At 49.0% G+C, this 22508-nt stretch overlaps 1 protein-coding gene across 1 annotated transcript in view; it reads left to right on the plus strand.

The window, feature by feature from the left end:
• Positions 1 to 16915, plus strand: part of LRRC43 (leucine rich repeat containing 43) — a 49291-nt gene extending 32376 nt beyond the window's left edge. Inside the window, exons 10-15 of the mRNA XM_060249168.1 lie at positions 518 to 709; positions 3976 to 4063; positions 5976 to 6085; positions 12834 to 12892; positions 14499 to 14751; positions 16856 to 16915. Coding sequence (XP_060105151.1) covers positions 518 to 709; positions 3976 to 4063; positions 5976 to 6085; positions 12834 to 12892; positions 14499 to 14751; positions 16856 to 16915 — 762 coding nt within the window. The remainder of the gene's footprint in view (positions 1 to 517; positions 710 to 3975; positions 4064 to 5975; positions 6086 to 12833; positions 12893 to 14498; positions 14752 to 16855) is intronic.
• Positions 16916 to 22508: the final 5593 nt, after the last annotated feature.

Genomic DNA, 22508 nt, shown 5'->3' on the forward strand with positions numbered 1-22508 from the left:
CATGCTTGACACAGTGGGAAAAGTTTCCAATGGAAGACTCCAATCTAGCTGGCTTTCCTTCCTTGGAAGTTTTTCCACAGCTATATGGCCATCTGATAGCAATGAGGATCCTGTGAATTTAGGAGGAGGTATTTGTGGGTTGGATTAGATGATTCTGGGGGGTCCCTTCCAACTCAGGAGGTGGTGGGCTCTCCTTCCTTGGAGGTTTTTAAACAGAGGCTAGATGGCCCTCTGACAGCAATGAAGATCCTGTGAATTTAGGGAGAGGTGTTTGTGAGTTTCCTGCATTGTGCAGGGGGTTGGACTAGATGACCCTGGAGGTCCCTTCCAACTCTAGGATTCTATGTGACAGTGCAGCACTGCACAAGGCCTTTTCTCAGGTTCCTGCCGTCTTCCATCTTATGCCAGTTGTTATCCCTGGGCTGTCAACCTACCTTTTGAATCTGAACTAAATTTCCAAGACAGCTTGGTGAATGATAATGATAGGAGGAGATGATTCCTTCTGATCCCCCAACAGGGCAGCGGCAAGAAGAAAAAGAAAGCCCCTTCTCCTGAGTTCCAAAGTGACCCTCCCATCTTGAAGACCCTGGGCTCTGGCCACGTCGACCTTCAGAGCCTCCTGGCCGGAGAGTCGCAGGTGACAACTGTGTGTGACTTTGGCGTTCTGATCACGGACCTGATCCCTCAACCCTCAGCCCTGAAAGAGAAGGTACCTAGAAGCAGATGCGCTTGGGTTGGAACTCCCTTTTCCCACAGAAAAATCAGAAACTATGTCCTTGTGTTGTCCCAAAAGCAAATCAGTTTAATCTGTATGGTGAGAACATCCAGTTGAGAGAACCTCAGAAAGAGGGGCAAAGGTGGGCTTCGACCCAGACACTGTGTTGGATTGAGTAGTTCTCTCAGAAGAGAACTACGGAAGCATCGCCAGTACTGAGAGTGTGATGTGTGTGATGGCTTGTGACACTGTGACTCAAAGAAACACCTTTCTGGCCTGGGTGCGGGTGTTACCTTTCAGGCTGCCCCTTCACTAGCTGCTTGTTGCCCACAAACATGGAGCTTGCTTATGTCTCTTAAACTAGGATCCTGTACTGCAGAGGTGGCCCAACTGTGGCTCGGGATCCACATGTGGCTCTTTCACACATATTGTGTGACTCTCAAAGCCCCACCCCCACCCCGTCAGCCAGCTTGGAGAAGGTATTTCTCTTTTAAATCACTTCTCCAAGCCAAGTCAGCTGGCAGCTTGAAGAATGCATTTAAGGTTGCTTTCATTCTACCTCCACTTCCCTCCCCTTCCTTCCTTCTCTTCCTTCCTTCCTTCCTTCCTTCCTTCCTTCCTTCCTTCCTTCCTTCCTTCCTTCCTTCCTTCCTTCCTTCCTTCCTTCCTTCCTTCCTTCCTTCCTTCCTTCCTTCCTTCCTTCCTTCCTTCCCTCCCTCCCTCCCTCCCTCCCTCTCCTCTCCTTCCTTCCTTCCTTCCTTCCTTCCTTCCTTCCTTCCTTCCTTCCTTCCTTCCTTCCTTCCTTCCTTCCTTCCTTCCTTCCTCCAACATCTGAACATTTGCTCTGTGGCTCTTACGTTAAGCAAGTTCGGCCACCCCTGCTGTACTGGATCTCTCATTGCCAGTCCTAACCTTGGGCTGTCTCAATAAGAAGCAGCTCACATGGTTGCCACTTTCTAGGTGAGGCCAGGATTATGACTGAGCTCCAGAGGGCAGAGATGTGCTTTCCTGGACAAAATGGCTGCTTTGGAGGGTGGTCTCCAGGCCCTTCCCCAAACTCTGCCCTCCCCAAGCCCCACCCCCAAATCTCCTAGAACTTTTGAGCCTGGAGTTGGCAAGCCTAGGGGACAGGAGACTTAACAGAAATTTGCTTTCAGCGGTAGAGGTGGGATCTGTGTTTTCATACCTTGCAGCTGCTCCTGAGTTCAGGCATATGCTTTCAAAGAGTCTGTGCGAAAACTCAACCCTTCCTTTTGCAACAAATCTACCCTCTTTGAAAAGCGCTCCCACTTGTTGTCCTCCCCCTTCTTCCCTCTTTGTTGTTGTTCAGTCACACGGTCAAGTCCGACTCTTTGCGACCCCATCGACTGAGTCACGCCAGGCCCTCCTGTCTTCCACCATCCTCCAAAGTCTGCTCAAATTTGCGTTTGTTACATCAGTAACACTGTCCAGCCATCTCATCTTTTGCTGCCCCCTTCTTCTTTTGCCTTCTGTCTTTCCCAGCATCTGGGTCTTCTCCAGGGAGTGCTCCCTTCTCATTAGGTGGCCAAAGGATTTGAGCTTCAGCTTCAGCATCTGACCTTCCAGGGAACAGTCTGGGTTGATTTCCCTTAGGACTGACTGACTGGATCTTCTTGCAGTCCAAGGGGCTCTCAAGAGTCTTCTCCAGTGAGTGCTCCCTTCTCATTGGGTGGCTGAAGTATTTGAGCTTCAGCTTCAGCATCTGACCTTCCAGGGAACAGTCTGGGTTGATTTCCCTTAGGACTGACTGATTTGATCTTCTTGCTGTCCAAGGGACTCCCAAGATTCTTCTCCAGCACCACAGCTCAAAGCATCTATTCTGTGCTCAGCCTTCCTTATGGTCCAACTCTCACAGCCATACATTACTATAGGGAATACCATCGCTTCAACTATACAGACTTTTGTTGGCAGGCTGATGTCTCTACTTTTTATTATACTGCCCAGGTTCGCCATAGCTGTCCTCCAAAGGAGCAAACGTCTTTTAATTTCATGGCTACAGTCACCATCTGCAGTGATCTTGGACCCCAGAAATGTGAAGTCTATCACTACTTCCATGTCTTCCCCTTCTATTTGCCAAGGTGTGATGGGGCCAGATGCCATGATCTTAGTTTTTTTTTATGTTGAGTTTCAAGCCTATTTTTGTGCTCTCCTCTTTCACCCTCAACAAGAGGTTCTTTAGGTCCTCCTCACTTTCTGCCATTAGAGTGGTGTCATCTGCATATCTGAGGTTGTTGATGTTTTTCCCGGCAATCTTAATTCCGGCTTCTGCTTCATCCAGGCCAGCATTCCGCATGATGTACTCTGCATATAAATTAAATAATCAGGGTGACAATATACATCCTTGTCGAACTCCTTTTCCTATTCTAAACCAATCAGTTGTTCCATATCCCGTTCTGACAGTTGCTTCTTGACCCTTATACAGGTTTCTCAGGAGACATGTGAGGTGGTCTGGTACTCCCATCTCTTTAAGGACTTGCCACAATTTGTTGTGATCCACACAATCAAAGGCTTTAGCGTAGTCAATGAAACAAAACCAGACGTTTTTCTGATACTCCCGTGCTTTCTCCACAATCTAGCGAATGTTGGCAATTTGATCTCTAGTTCCTCAACCTCTCCGAAACCCAACTTGAACCTCTGGTAGTTCCCGATCTACGCACTGCTGAAGCCTAGTTTGTAGGATCTTTAACATGACCTTGCTGGCATGTGAAATGAGTGCAGTGGTGCGATAGTTTGAACAATCCCTTCTTTGGGATTGGAAAATAAACTGATCTTTTCCAATCCTGTAGCCACTGTTGCGTTTTCCAGATTTGTTGACATAATGTGTGCATCACTTTAACAGCATGATCTTTTAGGACTTTGAAAAACTCCGTTGGGATACCGTCATCTCCGCTCGCTTTGTTGTTAGTGATGCTTTCTAAGGCCCATTTGACTTCACACTCCAGAATGTCTGGCTCAAGGTCATCGATTTCACTGTCATGGTTGTCAAGTACATTGAGATCCTTCTTGTATAATTCTTCTGTGTATTCTTGCCACCTCTTCCTGATCTCTTCTGCTGCTGTTAGGTCCCTACCGTTTTTGTCCTTTATCATGGCCATCTTTGCACGAAATGTTCCCTTGATTTCTCCAGTTTTCTTGAAGAGATCTCTTGTCCTTCCCATTCTGTTATTTTCCTCTATTGCTTTGCATTGTTCCTTCAGGAAGGTCTCATCTCTCTTTGCTGTTCTCTTCCCTCTTTGCAGGATGGTAAAAAAGGCAAAAATAAAGATAAAAAACCCAAAGGTGGAACAGAGAGTGCATCAAACCGGAAGAGTTCGTTGTCTGCCAAAGGTAATGGAGACAACCCATTCATTACATTTATGTCTTTTGATTTTAAGGAGGGATGGTCCAGCTTTTGATCCAATGTTCCACAGGCTGTCAGGAACCCTGATGAGGGTTAGTGCTGTATGCTGATTCTGATTGGCTGGGATTATCCTAGTATTATTGTCATTACTTATTATCACATAACTCTTGGCGCATCCACTCTGACCTTACACCTATCTTGATCAATTCTGGACCATGTGGCATAGAAATAAGACGCTGGATGCAATATGTATGCGCTTGATTAGGACATAAGGCTGTAGAATAAGAGGCCTCAAGAATATCTTTAAGCCTTTGTCCATTAAATTTCCTTGTGGTCCAGCACTGTTCTATTGTATTCTGTATTATGAGCCGATACGTGTACTTACGTTTCTGACCTCTGAAGAAGACCAGTCTAGGTTGAACCGTGTCAGGTCAAGTTGAGTGGGTTCCCATTGCGGTTTTATAATTGTACATAGGATAAAGGCTTATGATGGGCCCTTAAATGGTTTTAGCTTTCTACAATAAATACATGTATGTTGGCTTATGATTTATTTTACAGTACGTTTTTAATGTATGGCCCTTTAATTGCATACTAACCTTTCAGGTTTCTTACTCCAGTTTTTGGGTTAAGTTTCTTTCCCTTCTTTGTTTTTTCATTACTTATTACGCACCAATTGTTTCTATATGTAGCCAAATTACTTTCCCCATGGATTCATATATTCAGTTATCTATATGTATTCACTTGGAACTAACCAACGTGTATTTTAACAAATCTATTTTGTAATAATGGACATTTTAAAGCATTAACCTAATGTTAGTAGAACAGCCAGGGTTTGTTTTTTTTTTTTAAAGCAGGAACGCACAGGAATGCAGTTCCCCTGGCTTGGTGTCCGGGGAACACCAAGGGGAACACCAAGTTCCCCTGGCTTGGTGTCTGGGGGTATGGTCTGATATGCAAATGAGTTTCTAGTATTTCCAAAACCTGCTTTACCCTGACATTTTTGGAAAGAGCACAGCGACACTGGGGGTGGCTGCTGGGCCTACAAGAACAACACAGATCTTCCCCAGTCTCTGTATCTCTCTCTCCTTTCCTTTGCCTCTCTCCGCCATTCCTTTCCTTGCAGCAGCTGGTTTTTGTTTTGTTTTTTAAAAAAGGCTATCAGTAGATGGCTGTAGCATTATTATAATATTATAAAGACTTACTGAAACAATATACTAGTTCACAGCTTTAAATTTTGTAAAAAAAAAAAGGCTTTAGGCCTTTTCTTTATGGAGTTATATAGGGAAATGTGCAGCCTGCACCTTTCCCCAAATCTGCAACAAAAATGGCTAGAGGAGGATTTTATTTTTTTAACAATATGAAAGATGGTTATTGCTTTAACAATATGAAAACAGGAAACTAGTACATTGTTGCAACAGTTAGGTATGATGTTATAATGCTGTGTGTGCATGTTTGTCAAATGCTGTCAAGTTGCTGCTGATTGATGGCCACCTTATGAATTAATGACCTCCAAGACATCATATCATTAACAGCCTTGCTCGGGTCTTGCAAACAGAGAGCCATGGCTTCCTCTGTTGAGTCAATCTATAATGTTATACCCGGTTGTTTAAAAAGCCATCTGGTGTGTGCGTGGGGAGGGGAGGAGGAATAGCTGCCCCAGGGAACTGAGGTAGAGAAAATGCAAAGACACCCACTACGCGGAAGAAGCCTCATTTCTACCACGCTGACTTGGCAGCCAAAGCAGCCGTAGGTGAGCCCACAGGAAATCATCCTTGTTCTCTGACAGCTCTTATTTGAAAGCTGACAGGATAAATCCCGCTGAGCCAGGGAGCTGCTGATGTGTGCGGCAGGCGACTTTCTTTGATGCAGCACACCGTACCGTGAAATGTTCTTTTCCAGGCACAGTAAAATACGTTGGCTCTTGCAAGCAACTGCTGGCTCTTCCTCTTGTGCCAAGCACAGTAAGGTGCCTCCAAGCCACCGTTGCCCAGTTGCGGGACACCAGCCAGGTGGGAAATATTGTCTTATTGGCCAACACGGGCAGATGCTGTATATTTGATCAGGGCAGATCGCTTCTGGGTTTCCCCGGAGCTGATTGCACTGTTTGCTCTGGAGGCAGCTATTCTCTTTCTGACTGGTGTAAGGAACTGGGAACCTGATCTGGCTACTGTGAGAATGCAAAGTCCGGGGAGAGCTGGCTTTCCAATAAAAATTCGGAGGCACCCCTGGCGCGATACAAAAGACGTGTCCGTCAGGGCCACGCATGGAAGGGTCACGCTTTACAATGAATCGCTTTGTGGGGAAGTGCGGCGTTCCTGCATGCATTATTCATCCACCGCATTAAAGGAACTGGGAAATCACATGACTGAACCAGCCGGGACCTAACGCTAAAAATAAAAAAGTGACATGATAGAAGAGGGGGGGGGCTGCAAGAAGGAGGAACCACAGATGTTTCCCTCCATCTGTGGACCCTTTTGTGTCTACAAAACACCATTTACCAGTCTGATGCTTTACAAATAATGAGATGTATTTGATCATTACTTCTGAGTTTGACTGGGAGGGTGGGGAGGATTGTAAAAAAAAAAAAATGTTTGTATGTACCTTGCAAGGGGCTTTGAGACCCCAGTATGGGAGGAAAGGGTTTTAATAAGCAAACCCTTAAGGTAACTTTGCTCCCTTTCTCACAATACGAGAACTCATGGACATTCAACGAAAATGCTGAGCAGTTGGGTTAGAACGGATAAAAGGAAATACTTCTACACCCAAAGGGTGATTAACACATGGAATTCACTGTCACAGGAGGTGGTGGCAGCTACTAGCATAGACGGCTTCAAGAGGGGATTGGAGAAAAATATGGAACAGAGATCCATCAGTGGCTATTAGCCCAGGGGACAGATGGAATTCTCTGTCTGGGGCAGTGATGCAATGTAGTCTTGGTGCTTGCGGGGGGGGGGGCATAGCGTCTTGGACCCACTGGTGGACCTCCTGATGGCACCTGGATGTTTTTTGGCCACTGTGTGACACAGAGTGCTGGACTGGACGGGCCACTGGCCTGATCCACCATGGCTTCTCTTATGTAAAATGTATTTAGGGTTATTGGTGTTGGCACTCAAAGTAACTGCACTCCCTCCCGGTTAATTCCCATGAAAGGTGTCTGAGAGGCAGGGTTGCCAGTCCCCAGGAGAGGCCTGGAGATCTCTTGGTGTTATGACTGATCTCCAGACCACACAGTACTCCAGACTACAAAGTTGCTGAGTTCCCTTCCATTCCTAGACCATCCCCTCTCCAGCCTCTGCCCCCAAAATCTCCCAGTATTTCCCAACCTTGAGTTGGCAACCCTACTGAGAGGGGATCTTACATAATTTTTATGTGGTCTTTCAACTCAAAGTCTCCTACAGGTAGGAATTATAAACAGTACTGAATTGCAAATATTTTGCTACCTTATGCATTAACATAATGTCACTGTTGCATTGTTGCATTGATTTTTCAATGCATTGGAGTACTTGGGAATGCAGCATTTCATCTCCCTCCTGCTCACTTTGACAGCCTGACCTTTTTCCTTTTGGTGAAACCCTCAAACCCAGAGAAAGAATGATTGCCCCACCCACCCACCCGCTTTACTGTAGGGGAAGACATAAATCAGCCTTTTTGAGCCCGTGGGGCACCTTTGGGATGGGACAGCCACGAAATGGCTTACACAAGACGTAGAGCCAACCACTTCGAAGAAGCCCAAGGACTGCAGAAGAGAAGAGAGTCATTTTAAAAACATACTGGGCACAGCCAAGGCTTTTTCTGTTTTTTTTAAAAAAAAAGCCCAGCAGCTCATTTGCATATTAGGCCACACCTCCTGATGTCACCATTGCTTCACACAGGGCTCTTTCTGAGGGGAAGGCCCAGCATTTGCATATCAGGCCACACCTCCTGATGTCACCATTGTTGCACACAGGGCTTTTTGTAGAAAAAGCCCAGCAGGATCTCCTTGTGAGCAGGATCAGCCTTGTGAGCTCTTGGAGAATTGGCTACATCAGGGGTGTGTGGCCTAATATGCAAAGGAGCTCCTGCTAGAATTCCACCCTGATAATAAGAGTCCAAAGTATTCTTTGAATAATAGTCCAAAGGAACCAGGCACTGCTACCCAGAGCCCCAACTGGCCCCACCCCTTGGTCTGTTTTTTTTAAAGCCCAGTAGGAGCTCATTTGCATATTAGGCCACACCTCCTGATGTCACCATTGCTTCACACAGAGCCAGTTTGGTGTAGTGGTTAAGTGTGCGGACTCTTATCTGGGAGAACCGGGTTTGATTCCCCCACTCCTCCACTTGCACCTGCTAGCATGGCCTTGGGTCAGCTAGAGCTCTCTTATCTGGGAGAACCGGGTTTGATTCCCCCACTCCTCCACTTGCACCTGCTGGCATGGCCTTGGGTCAGCCAGAGCTCTCTTATCTGGGAGAACTGGGTTTGATTCCCCACTCCTCCACTTGCAGCTGCTGGAATGGCCTTGGGTCAGCCATAGCTCTGGCAGAGGTTGTCCTTGAAAGGGCAGCTGCTGGGAGAGCCCTCTCAGCTCACCTCACAGGGTGTCTGTTGTGGGGGAGGAAGGGAAAGGAGATTGTGAGCCGCTCTGAGACTCTTCGGAGTGGAGGGTGGGATATAAATCCAATATCATCTTCTTCTTTGTGGGGGGAAAGGCCCAGCAGGAACTCATTTGCATATTAGGCCACACCTTATGTCACCATTGTTTCACACAGGGCTCTTTGTGGGGGGAAATGTCCAGCAGGAGCTCATTTGCATATTAGGCCACACCTCCTGATGTCACCATTGCTTCACACAGGACTCTTTGTGGGGGGGGAGCCCAGCAGGAACTCATTTGCATATCAGGCCACACCTCCTGATGTCACCATTGTTGCACACAGGGCTTTTTGTAGAAAAAGCCCAGCAGGATCTCCTTTGCATATTAGGCCACACCCCCTGATGCCAAGCCAGCCGGAACTGCGTTCCTGTGTGTTCCTGTAAGCCGCCCTGAGCCCACTTGCAGGAGAGGGCAGGGTATAAATCAAAAATTAAATTAAATTTCAAAGCCCTAAGCACAGCCAATCGGAAGCCCTGTTGGGCAAGAATCACAGAGGCCATCGAGGCTGGCCCCCTGCGCAATGCGGAATCAAGAACACAAAAGCCAAAAGGCTGTCATCACAATAGCACTGCACTAAACCAAACCTTCAAACTATCTCAACGCAATACAAGAAAGTCTTTGTGTGTCACCTTATGCAGTCATGACCATCATATATTACAATCATGAATGCTCATATTCTCATATACGCCCTAGTAAGCATTGCTATATATGCCATAGATGGCTTGAAAACCTCCTTAATGATAATAAGCAGTGGTGGAATTCTAGCAGGAGCGCCTTTGCATATTAGGCCACACCCCTTGAATGTAGCCAATCCTCCAAGAGCTTACAAAAAAGAGCCTTTGGCTACATCAGGGGTGTGTGGCCTAATATGCAAAGGAGCTCCTGCTAGAATTCCACCCCTGATAATAAGAGTCCAAAGTCTTCTTTGAATAATAGTCCAAAGAAACCAGGCACTGCTACCCAGAACCCCAACTGGCCCCACCCCTTTTCTAAAAACACTTGGTGAGGGCCCGGAAAGGTGTTGGTGGGCGCTCAGGGCCTCCGTTAGCACCACACTGGGAGCCCTGACATAAAGTATGAACAGAAAGACAGGGTAAGGGACATAAGAGACGCCACGGATGGACCTCTGCTGCATGTTTTTATCCAATCTCCTCTTGAAGCTGGCTATGCTTGTAGCCGCCACCACCTTCTGTGGCAGTGAATTCCACATGTTAAATCACCCTTTGGATGAAGTACTTCCTTTTATCCGTTTTAACCCAACTGCTCAGCAATTTCATTGAATGGCCATGAGTTCTTGTATTGTGAGAAAGGGAGAAAAGGACTTCTTTCTCTACTTTCTCCATCCCATGCATTATCTTGTAAACCTCTATCATGTCACCCCGCAGTCGACGTTTCTCCAAGCTAAAGAGCCCCAAGCGTTTTAACCTTTCTTCATAGGGAAAGTGTTCCAACCCTTTAATCATTCTAGTTGCCCTTTTCTGGACTTTTTCCAGTGCTATAATATCCTTTTTGAGGTGCGGTGACCAGAATTGCACACAGTACTCCATATGAGACCGCACCATCAATTTATACAGGGACATTATACTGGCTGATTTGTTTTCAGTTCCCTTCCTAATAATTCCCAGCATGGCATTGGCCTTTTTTATTGCAACCACACACTGTCTTGACATTTTCAGTGAGTTATCTATCACGACCCCAAGATCTCTCTCTCGATCAGTCTCTGCCAGTTCACACTGTATTTTTATAGCCTGGGGGGGCGGTCTGTTTGGACACCCAGGACGTAGGAAGGGTTATTTATTTATTTCGTAGGCTTACATTCCGCCCTTTCCCATAGTAGGCTCAGGGTGGATCACAACATAAATTGAACAATAAAAACCTACAATTCAAATGCAATGAAACAATGCAATAAAACCAAAACAGTAGAACAATAAAATGGAACAAGGTGTATCACTGCTGGAAGGACACATTTCACAAAGACAACAGTTTTTGGCCCAAGAAGAAGTGATGGTCTTCACAATCAGATTCAACACCACAACAAGGCTGTAAAGCGTGATGTCACAACAAGGGAGGCCAACTGATGGAGTAGTTGATGGAACAGGATGCCCCGTTGCCTCAACCAAAAGCCCAGCGGAACAGCTCCGTCTTACAGGGTTGACAGGGCGCTTCCTTCATTTGTCTTTTTGCAGGGAAAGGAAGAAAGCAGGAGTCTCCTAGAGGGGTAGACATTCAAACGATCCAGCCGGTGCCTCTAACTGTGGAATTCCAAATTCAGCATCTCAAGTGGAAGACGGCATCACAAATCGTAATAAAGTCCAAAGCGTTTACATAACTCGCATTGTGAGTAGCGCAGATCTGACTAATGCAGGAGTACCAGAGGTGACACGAGGTGGTGCAAATCCTCACTTCAGTGGTCTTGCTATTGGGGGGGGGGCAGTGCTAAGAAGCTTGTGTGGGGGGAGTCCAGTTGTGGGTCCCCAGTGGAATGGTGCAGTTTGGCCCTGAAATCGTTTCTGCTGGGGAGGGGGATTCTTTTAACGAGGCTGATATCTTCTCTGGACTTTCAGGTTGCTCTTTCGTTTTTGCTGGCAACCCAATGTTTCGCTTTTGACCGTTGTGAATCTAATTAGCCGGCAGCCGAGCTTTGGGTCCGCGGAATAAAAGGCCAAACGAGAAAGTGAAAAGCCTGGAACAGCAAGATTGTGCGGCCACCTTCTTTGTTACTTCTTGCTTTCTTGAAGAAGAGCCTGATGTGATGCAAAAGCTTGCAGCAATGAATAAAGTACCGTTTTGTACAATGCAGTAAAAGCATCGTTCTCAATTCTCTGGCTAGTGGCACAACAAATTCAAGGGTCCTGCAGCAGTTTCTCTCTCTGATTTTGAGGGAAACGTTGGCATTTCATCTTGCCTTGCCATTGTTCCACGGTGAAATACCCACTTAATTTTCTTGGGACCCTTCTTGCCCATAAGCAGGTCCTGTTTTGAACAGCTCAGTGGAGAGAAGACATTGGATTTATAGCCCACCCTCCACAACGAATCGGAGTCTCAAAGCGGCTCACAATCTCCTTTCCCTTCCTCCCCCAAATTTCAAACCCTGATGTGCCAAAGGGGGCAGCCGTGGGGCAGGGGGGCCTCTCATTTGAAGCTTTGAGAGGTGGCACAGCGTAGTGTTAGGCTGAAAGACCCAAGTTCAAATCCCCCACTCTGCCATGGAAGCTCACTAGGCGACCTAAAGCTGGTCATAAACTATCAGGGCCTTTTTTTTTGGTAGGAAACGCCCAGCAGGAACGCATTTGCATATTAGGCCACACCCCCTGGCATCAACATTGTTTTGCTGCAGAGCTTTTTGTGTTGAAAATGTCCAGCAGGAACTTATTGGCATATTAGGCCACACACCCCTGACATCACCATTGTTTCACACTGGGCTTTTTCTACAAAAAAGGTTGACTCAGCCTTCCATTTTTCCGAGGTCAGTCAAATGAGTACCCAGCTTGGTGGTGGGGGGGGGGAAGTGTAGATGATTGAGGAAGGCAATGGCAAACCACCCCGTAAACAAGTCTGCCATGAAAACGTGAAAGCAACGTCACTCCAGAGTCGGAAATGACTGGTGCTTGCACAGGTGACCTTTCCTTTCCTTACATCTATTGCTGCGGCCCCGTGGCACAGAGTGGTAAAACAGCAGTACTGCAGTACTGTGGTCTGAACTCTCTGCTCATGACCTGAGTTCGATCCCAGCGGAAGCTGGGTTCAGGTAGCCAGTTCCAGGGTGACTCAGCCTTCCATCCTTCCGAGGTCGGTCAAATGAGTCCCCAGCTTGCTGGGGGGAAAGTGTAGATGGCTGGGGAAGGCAGTGGCAAACCATCTTGTAAAAAGCCTGCTGTGAAAACGTTGTGAAAGCCACGTCACCCTGGAGTCAGTGTAGCAGAGGAATAAGCGAGGCGCACACTTACTGATTGAAAAACGAGGTATTTTACTTTGACATCAAAGCAGGTTCATTTGAGCATCTAGGCTCCCAAAAATAACGAACCCCCCGGACCCTTTTCAAAACATCAGCTTTAAGCAAAAGCCAGCCTGCAGCCTCCCGCCTTACACGTTATCTGATTCACTTCTCTCCTCCCCTTCTCCCTGGTAGTCTGCTTATTCCAGCATGTCTGTTTATCTCGAAGGGGCTTTCTCAGAGGGCCTCTATCAGTACCCATCTGTGTCTTACACCCTTTTGGACTGCCTGCTTGTCTAACAATTACAGCTCTTCAAATATTGCATCAGACATTCTCTTTGCTGTTAAAGGCAAAACTGTATTTTCAATTATTATTATAGGGGTATTCATAATTATTCAGGGGTCCCTCTTCATCAGAAATGACTGGTGCTTGCACAGGGAACTACCTTTACGGGGGTTTTTAGCCCTGTTATTCTGTCTCTGGCAGCAGAAAAGAGCAAAAGTCCACTTGCACCTTTAAGACTGACTACATTTGTGGCAGGGGAAGAGCTTTCCAGAGTCCCTGCGCGAGTCCTAAAAGCTACTCCCCTGCCAATTGATGACCCTATTTTGCCATTTGATCCTAACTTTGTATCAGTTTACACTCTTAACCCACCAGCTATATGCAGGGCTTTTTGTAGAAAAGTCCTGGCAGAAACTCATTTGCGTATTAGGCCACACCCTGACACCCAGCCATCCGGAACTGCGTTCCTGCCCGTCCCTGCTGGAAAAAAAAAGTCCTGGCTATATGTATTTCAGCTCACTGTACCCCATCCCTTCGTCTGAAGAAGTGTGCGTGCACACAGAAGCTTCCATTCAGAATAAAACTTCGTTCTTACAGGTGCTACTGGACGCCTACTTAGTTCTGCTGGGAATTTTGTTAGTCTTTTATGTGCTACTGGACTCTTGCTCTTTGTTTTACATTGTCTGGGTGAAGATCCCTCTGTAGCTCAAACTACTGTAGTTCAGTACATTCTGTTCTGCTAAGGTCCTGTGGCTCTATTTGAACCCCTCCTTTCTGAGAATCGCGAAAAATCCCAGGTTTCCCCCTGCAAACTCCCCCCCCCCTTCCAAATTTGCCTTGGAAGAAACCGGCTTTCCTTTGTAAATAAGGCGCAGTTTATCCACCCGCTCACCCCAGTTTCACTGACTGGGGCGCGAAGGAATGCTCGCAGGACACCACCGCAGTTGGCCCCCGCTCAGTGTTAACGAATGAATGAACGGATGCCGGTTTAACTCCTGTGAATGCCGGAGAGGGGGGGCGTCCCATTCACAAAGAGCGCAGCAGCGCCTCGCATTGCATCTCTCCCCCCCCCCCACCAACCCGGCTGAGGAAAGCGATGCTGGCTTTGCAGCTGGATGGTATTTTCTTTTCTTTTCTTTGGGGGGGGGGGGGTGTCTGTCTCCTTTTTAGAGCCCCGTGGTGCAGAGTGTTAAAGCTGCAGTCTTAAGCTCTGCTCACGACCTGAGTTCGATCCCCGGCGGTAGCTGGGTTTTCAGGTAGCCGGCTCGAGGTTGACTCAGCCTTTCCATCCTTTAGAGGTGGGTCAAGGAGTCCCCAGTTTGCTGGGGGGGGAAGGGGGGGAAGCGTCGGTGACCAGGGAAGGCAAATGGCAAAAACCACCCCATAAAAAGTCTACCCTGAAGAGTCGGAAACCACTGGTGCTTGCACAGGGGGACCTTTCCTTTTCCTGTCTCCTTTTGCGCCCTTGGTCCTCCGCCGTCTGCAGGCGCCCCTCCCGCCTTGCTGGCGTTTTTGCATAGCACGTGCAGGAGAGAGGCGTCCTCCCTTTAAGGCGCCCCGGGCTCTCTCGCTTCCAGCCGGGCGCGCGCCGGGGCCGAGCCCACCGTTGCCATGGCGACCCCGGCCCGGGCCCTGCAGCCGCGCGCCCTTCTGGCCGCTCGCGCGCTCTCCTGGCCGCCGCTCCTGCTCTGCTCTGCTCTCCTCGGGGCGCTGGAGCGAGGAGGAGGCGGGGTCGGCGGCGGCGGCGGGGAGGGGCTGGCTGCCGGGCAGGCGAGCGGAGGAGCGGCGCGCCCACAGTCGCCCCGGCGCCCTTGCAGAGAGGCTGAGCAGGTAGCCCGACTCGAGCTGGGGAGGAGGAGGAGGAGGGAAGCCGAGGAGAGCCCGCGTGCTTGCAGGCTGCCAATCTCCAGGTGGGGCCTGGAGATCTCCCGGAAAGCCCGCGGGTTTCCAGACGGCTCCCCTGGAGCACGACGACTGCTTTGGAGGGTAGTTTTGCACCCCCCCCCCCAAAAAAAAATCTCCAAACCTGGAGTTGGCAACGGGAATCTCCCCGGGGGAAAGGGGCGGCGGGGGGGGGGGGTGTCTCCAGGCGGGGATGCTTTCTGCGCCGCGCCGAGCACTTCCCATTCTGGCCCCTCGCTGTCCCTTGAGCCGGGCTCGGGCTGGCTGAATCGCGACATTTCCTGGCAGGGAATCGAAGCGAGGGTGCAAGAAGACGGAGATTGGGGGGGGGGGGGGTTCCGTCTGCCGGGCGGCTGTCCGCCCCCCACCCCGCCCCATTTTTCCCTGTGGGGAGGGGCGGGGGTCCGAGACCCTGCAGATTCTCTGGGAGGAAAGAGCCCGCCGCCGCCGCCGCGATTTCTGGGGCATGGCGTGTGGGGGGTCTCCTCCCCCGGCCCCCTCTTCCTTTCTTAGGCTGCAGTGGAGCTCGCCTCTTGCCGGGCGGGGAGGGGGCCGCGTGACAAAGTCTACTTTGCAAATCGTGTTTGCAATTAAAAGCAGACACAAAAAAGCAGCTCCACCCTCTGAAGGTGTGCAGGCATCCGCACAGTTTTAGGACGGGGGTGGGGGGTGGGATGGAGGCTGACTTGGGCATCCGTGGGCTCGCCTGGCCTTGGCCTTCCCGAGGGGGGTGGGACTTCGGGGCACGTCTCCTGGCACACGGAGGGCAGCGGTGGCACCTTAAGGGGAAGACTTCAAGCTGCCACACGCTTCCCTTGTGGGCTTGTTGCCACCCATATTTCTGCTCCGGAGCTAGCAGCCACATGCTGAAGCTGTAACCAATTTCCCCAGATTGCCCATGATGACTCCCAGGTGCGAATCCCTACTGCTGGGTGGAAGAGGGAGGGCCCCAGCCTTCAGCAGAGGGGAGAGGAGGGGACTGGGGGTCTCTCTTGTGCTTTGCACTGACATTGCCTTGAGTGTGTTGGCCCCCAGAGGGGAATGGATGTACTTTCCTTGGAGTGTCCAAACACCTTGGACAGGCTCTGCCTATGCACAATCTGAATATTTGGAGGAATAATCATCATGTGGGAGTGTGTATAGTACAGCCAGAAGATCCTAAGATTGCCTGGCAGCCAGAAGTTCTAGCTCTTTTAGCATTATGTTCCATTAGGTGAAAGAGCCCCGTGGCGCAGAGTGATAAAGCTGCAGTACTGCAGTCCTGAGCTTTGCTCACGATCTGAGTTCAATCCCCAGTGGAAGCTGGGTTTTCAAGTAGCCGGCTCGAGGTTGACTCAGCCTTCCATCCTTCCGTAAAATGAGTACCCAGCTTGCTGGGGGGGAAGTGTAGATCAGGGATGGTCAACGGTAGCTTGGGGACAAGTTTTCTCAAGGCTGTTCTGCTCAATAGCGGTTCTGGGAAAGTTCTCTCAGCCCCACCTACCTCTCGTGTCTGTGGCGGGGAGGGGAAGGGAAAGGAGATTTGTAAGCCACTCAGAGACTCCTTTGGCTAGCGAAGGGTGGGGTATAAATTCAGTCTCTTTGCTTCTTCCACCCCGCTGTGTGCCATTTTGTTGGGTGTGCGATCCAGCTGGAGCGGGGAGGGGGGCTTCTGCTCCTGAATGCTTATTTTATTGATTTATTTGAAACCTTTCTAGGCCGCCCGTGAGAGTTTGTGAGGGGGGCAGCATCTAGTAAGGAACAGTTTGAAGCTGTTTGGCAGGCAGAGAGTTGTTGGAAGCATCCTTCGGGCATCGTCGCCCTCTTTGGGTACCTGATGCTGGATCCGGGGTTGTGTCACTTGCCACAGGAGTGCCTGTTTTATGTGCAGAACTACTAGGAGGGCACATTTGAAGCAGATGTTAACAGATGTTCCGGATCCTTGGTGCTTAAAAGCGCTAAACTCCCATGAGCCGTCCCTGGAAGTGCGCACCACTCAGAGGAAGTGAGGCACCCAGAACTGTATCCATGCTCCGTCTCTTGGATCGTGCAGGCTGGTGTGACTCCCAGAGTAATTTCTCCCAGAATAATTGCTGCAAGCAAAGAGCTGTAGAGGGAGGGAGATGGGCAGGCAGACCCTCTTTGCCAGCAGAATCATTAGCTTGGGCAGGACCCTTTCTTCTGCTCAATGGGTCTCGTTGTCGTCGCTTTGCATCCTGCAGTCTTCAGCTGCTGTTGGAGGGCTTTGGGAAGCAATACAACTCAAGGCTTGATTCAGAGTGAGCTGCAGGGATGTCAGGAGTTCACAAGATTCGAATCCAGGGAGCCAGTTTGGTGTCGTGGTGAAGTGCGCAGGCTCTTATCTGGGAGAACCAGGTTTGATTCCCCACTCCTCCACTTGCAGATGCTGGAATGGCCTTGGGTCAGCCATAGCTCTCTTATTTGGGAGAACCAGGTTTGATTCCCCACTCCTCCACTTGCACCTGCTGGAATGGCCTTGCGTCAGCCAGAGATCCCTTATTTGGGAGAACCAGGTTTGATTACCCACTCCTCCACTTGCACCTGCTGGAATGGCCTTGGGTCAGCCAGAGCTCTCTTATTTGGGAGAACCAGGTTTGATTCCCCACTCCCCCACTTGCACCTGCTGGAATGGCCTTGCGTCAGCCAGAGCTCCCTTATTTGGGAGAACCAGGTTTGATTCCCCACTCCTCCACTTGCACCTGCTGGAATGGCCTTGGGTCAGCCAGAGCTCTCTTATCTTGGAGAACCGGGTTTGATTCCCCACTCCTCCACTTGCACCTGCTGGAATGGTCTTGGGTCAGCCATAGCTCTCTTATCTGGGAGAACCAGGTTTGATTCCCCGCTCCTCCACTTGCAGCTGCTGGCATGGCCTTGGGTCAGCCAGAGCTCTCTTATCTGGAAGAACCAGGTTTGATTCCCCACTCCTCCACTTGCAGCTGCTGGAATGGCCTTGGGTCAGCCAGAGCTCTCTTATCTGGGAGAATCAGGTTTGATTCCCCACTCCTCCACTTGCAGCTGCTGGCATGGCCTTGGGTCAGCCATAGCTCTTGCAAGAGTTGTCCTTGAAAGGGCAGCTGCTGTGAGAGTCCTCTCAGCCCCACCCACCTCACAGGGTGTCTGTTGTGGGGGGAGAAGATATAGGCGACCGTAAGCCGCTCTGAGTCTCTGATTCAGAGAGAAGGGCAGGGTATAAACCTGCAGTCTTCTTCTTCACCTTCAAGACCAGGGGTGGCTAAACTTGCTTAACATTAGAGCCACATAGAATAAATGTCAGATGTTTGAGAGCCGCAAGACATGAATGTCAGATGTTTGAGAGAAGGAAGGAAGGAATGTTGGAAAGAAAGCAAATAGATGGGGGAGTGGGAAAGAAAGCAACTTTAACTTTAAACGCATTCTCCAAACCGCTGGCTTGGATAGTCACACGATATGTGTGTAAGAGCCACATGTGGCTCCCGAGCCACAATTTGGCCACCCCTGCTCAAGACTGACAACATTTCCCAGGGTCTACGCTTTCATGAGTCAAAGCTCACTTCCTTAGAGACAAACATTTCACAAAGAGAGAGTCCCACGTGAGTCACAGTGGAAGGGAATCCATGCTGTGTTGGCTGCAGGGGTTGGGGGGAAGAGATGTTTCCTGATCCCTCAGAAGGCAGCTTCCTGGAGCTCAGGCACTTTCAGATCCTACTCTCCTCATCTATTACAGCTGGCTGGTATTTGCTTCAAGGTGTTAGTCCTTATCTTTAAGGCCCTTTATGGCCAGGGGCTTGTATAGCTTTGGGACCGCCTCTCCCATATGATCCCCCCCGCCCCCCCCCCTCCCGGGCTCTGAGGTCTGCTGCGCAACATCTTCTCATAGTCCCTGGTCTTAAGGACACCCACCTGGCTTCAACGACAGCTAGGGCCTTTTCGGTCCAGGCCCCTACCTAGTGGAATGAGCTCCCGCTGGGGATCCGGGTCCTGTGGGACTTATCAAGGTTTTGCAGGGCCTGTAAGACGGAGCTCTTTCACCAGGCTTTTAATTAATCCAGCGAGTGTCCTTTGAAAGTCACCACTTCCCCCAGCATTATGGTCTTATATTATGCTGTTAGCCATCAGCCACATGCTGTTTACCGCCTATGCCTGTAAGACTGTCTACTGTGCTGCTCCTGTTTTGGAGCATAAAAACGTCTGTTATGATATTATTTTAACTCTGTTTTACTGTTGTAAGTCGCCCTGAGCCCGCTTGTGGGATAGGGCGGGATATAAATCTGAAAATTAAATTAAAATACTCCATTGGCAAGCTCAGGAAGGGAGGCAACAGCGTCCTGTTTAAATGGCAAAGTTTTGAATCCTGAGTAGTTACTCTGCTGGTGCCCTGGTGATGGAGCATAGCAGGACCCTGAGTGAGGTTTGAATCCAGACCCCCTCGTGTGCTGCGACGCGCGCACAGTTTTTCCATAGACTGACTTGATTTGTTTGGGAGGGCGCCATGCGTGTGCAACTGTAGTGCTGGCCGTAGACACCACCCTGCGTTGAAGTGGCACCTTTAAGACCAACCCATTTTGATTGAGAACGTCAGCTTTCGTGTGCTCGTCAGCACACTTCATCAGACGAGGAATCCGGCACAGTGAGCAAAGCCATACATAGCCGAGCGGAGCCATACAGAGCTGGTAGGCAGTGGCCCAGAATGCAACATTGTACAGATTTAAGCACCAATGACAGTGAAGTAAAATTATCTGGTAGGCAGTGGTTTAGAATGTAAAATGGTACAACGACAGAATAGTAAAATTAATAAATTGAGCAAACCTTTGATCTGAGTAGCATGATGCTCAGATCAAAGGTTTGCTCAATTTATTAATTTTACTATTCTGTCGTTGTACCATTTTACATTCTAAACCACTGCCTACCAGATAATTTTACTTCACTGTCATTGGTTCTTAAATCTGTACCATGGTGCATTCTGGGCCACTGCCTACCAGCTATGTATGGCTCCGCTCGGCTATGTATGGCTTTGCTCACTGTGCTGGATACCTTGTCTGATGAAGTGTGCTTAAGAAGAAGAAGATGATATTGGATTTATATCCAGCCCTCCACTCCGAAGAGTCTCACAGCGGCTCACAATCTCCTTTACCTTCCTCCCCCACAACAGACACCCTGTGAGGTGGGTGGGGCTGGAGAGGGCTCTTGCAGCAGCTGTCCTTTCAAGGACAACCTAGGATCTTGGGATATGAATTCAAGAAAGCTGCAGAGACTTTTCTGTTGGGATTACAAATGGAAAAATTTCCAAAAGAAGATAGAACTATAATTTGGTACTTGCTTTCAGCTGCTAGGACACTATATGCGCAGTTATGGAAGCAAGAAAAAATACCAGAAAAATTGGATTGGATTGTAAAAGTTATGACATGGAGTGAGATGGACAAATTAACAAGAACTTTAAGAGACTATGATTTAGAAGATTTTAAAAGGGAGTGGAAAAAAATTAGAAGTTATGTAGAAGACAAGTGGAAAGTAAAAGGACTTTGGACAATTTTTGATAATGATTAAACTTTAGAAGAAAGAAGAATATTAATTTTAGTTCTTAGTAATTAACAGCACATTTTAATGTTAGTATTTTGAGTAAATAACACTGGCGGGGGTCAAGTAACGGGGGGAGGGTGATTAGAAAGAAGCATATGGGATAGATGAAAAGAAGTTATTAATGGAAATTGTTACCATATGTTATCAATAAAAATTGTTTAAAACTAAGGACAACCTCTGCCAGAGCTATGGCTGACTCAAGGCCATGCCAGCAGGTGCAAGTGGAGGAGTGGGGAATCAAACCCGGTTCTCCCAGATAAGAGAGCTCTGGCTGACCCAAGGCCATTCCAGCAGCTGCAAGTGGAGGAGTGGGGAATCAAACCCGGTTCTCCCAGATAAGAGAGCTCTGGCTGACCCAAGGCCATGCCAGCAGCTGCAAGTGGAGAAGTGGGGAATCAAACCCAGTTCTCCCAGATAAGAGAGCTCTGACTGACCCAAGGCCATTCCAGCAGGTGCACGTGGAGGAGTGGGGAATCAAACCCGGTTCTCCCAGATAAGAGAGCTCTGGCTGACCCAAGGCCATTCCTGCAGCTGCAAGTGGAGGAGTGGGGAATCAAACCCGGTTCTCCCAGATAAGAGAGCTATGGCTGACCCAAGACCATGCCAGCAGCTGCAAGTGGAGAAGTGGGGAATCAAACCCAGTTCTCCCAGATAAGAGAGCTCTGACTGACCCAAGGCCATTCCAGCAGGTGCACGTGGAGGAGTGGGGAATCAAACCCGGTTCTCCCAGATAAGAGAGCTATGGCTGACCCAAGGCCATTCCTGCAGCTGCAAGTGGAGGAGTGGGGAATCAAACCCGGTTCTCCCAGATAAGAGTCCGCGCACTTAACCACTACACCAAACTGGCACTCCAGAGCACACGAAAGCTTATGTTCTAAATAAAAATTGGTTGGTCTTAAAGGTGCATCTTGACTCCTGCTTTGTTCAACTGCTTCAGACCAACACGGCTGCCCACTTGGATCTATCTACATTGAAGCTGGTAGCTTAACTTTGCATGGGCACAGCCTGTGTACCTGGAGTCCCCAGCACGTGCCAGGAGCCCCAGATTAGAGCTAGCTGCCCACACGTTTCCAAGTGTGTTTTTCTTTTCAGGGGTCAGGTGCTTGCTTTTGGGGTGGTGTTGGACGGGAACGGAAGCTGCATTTCTCAGTTTGAAACCAGAGCGAAAGCAGTTCCCGGGCAGAGGCAAGAACAGAGCAGGTATCCGTAGGGAAATAGCAGGTGAGGGACTTGTGAGGGGATTGGGGGAAACAGGCCGAGACAAGCCAGCCCTGTTTTAGAGTCAGATTCTTGGAGGAGGCTTTCAGCTGAGGCAGTGGACGTCACTTGTTATCGGCCTCCCCCCTTCGTTCCATCCCAGTGCTATAAGACCTGCTGGACTTGGACAGCAGGCCATGTCCGTGAGGCAGGATTTGCCATTTTGGTACCATTTTAGTTCTCTGTAATTTTAGATTTGATATATTTTAAAATGATTTTTTTTAATGTTGATTGTTTTTATGACGTAACCCGCCCTGAGCCTGTCCTACGGGAAGGGCGGGCTAAAAATCGAATAAAATAAATAAATTTAAGGAGAACTTCCAAAAGAAATCATTCTATCCCTTTCCCTGACCATGTCAGTTCACTAAAGTTGGGGGGGGGGGGGCGGGGTGAAGCTGTCCCTCTTTTAAAGCAGACTTTCGCTTTCCCTTGTTGTAAATTACCAATCATTTCTTATGTTCCTTGCCTGAGAGCCAGTGTGGTGTAGTGGTGAAGTGTGCGGACTCTTATCTGGGAGAACCAGGTTTGGTTCCCCACTCCTCCACTCGCAGTTGTTGGAATGGCCTTGGGTCAGCCATAGCTCTTGCAGAGCGGTCCTTGAAAGGGCAGCTTCTGGGAGAGCTCTCTCAGCCCCACCCACCTCACAGGGTTGTGGGGGAGGAAGGGAAAGGAGATTGGGAGTCACTCTGAGACTCTGATTCAGAGAGAAGGGCAGGGTATAAATCCAGTATCATCATCTTCATCCACCAGACGACCAAGCGTTGAGCCCTTCTAAAGGAGAGACAATAGATTTATTCTTCATGTAGTGAAAAGAAGGTGTTGGTGTGAATCCCTGAAGGAGAAAGGGAGGTGGGAAGAAGTAGAAATTACCT

This window comes from Heteronotia binoei, chromosome 11 (genome assembly GCF_032191835.1).
Source record: "Heteronotia binoei isolate CCM8104 ecotype False Entrance Well chromosome 11, APGP_CSIRO_Hbin_v1, whole genome shotgun sequence".
Lineage (NCBI taxonomy): Eukaryota > Metazoa > Chordata > Lepidosauria > Squamata > Gekkonidae > Heteronotia > Heteronotia binoei.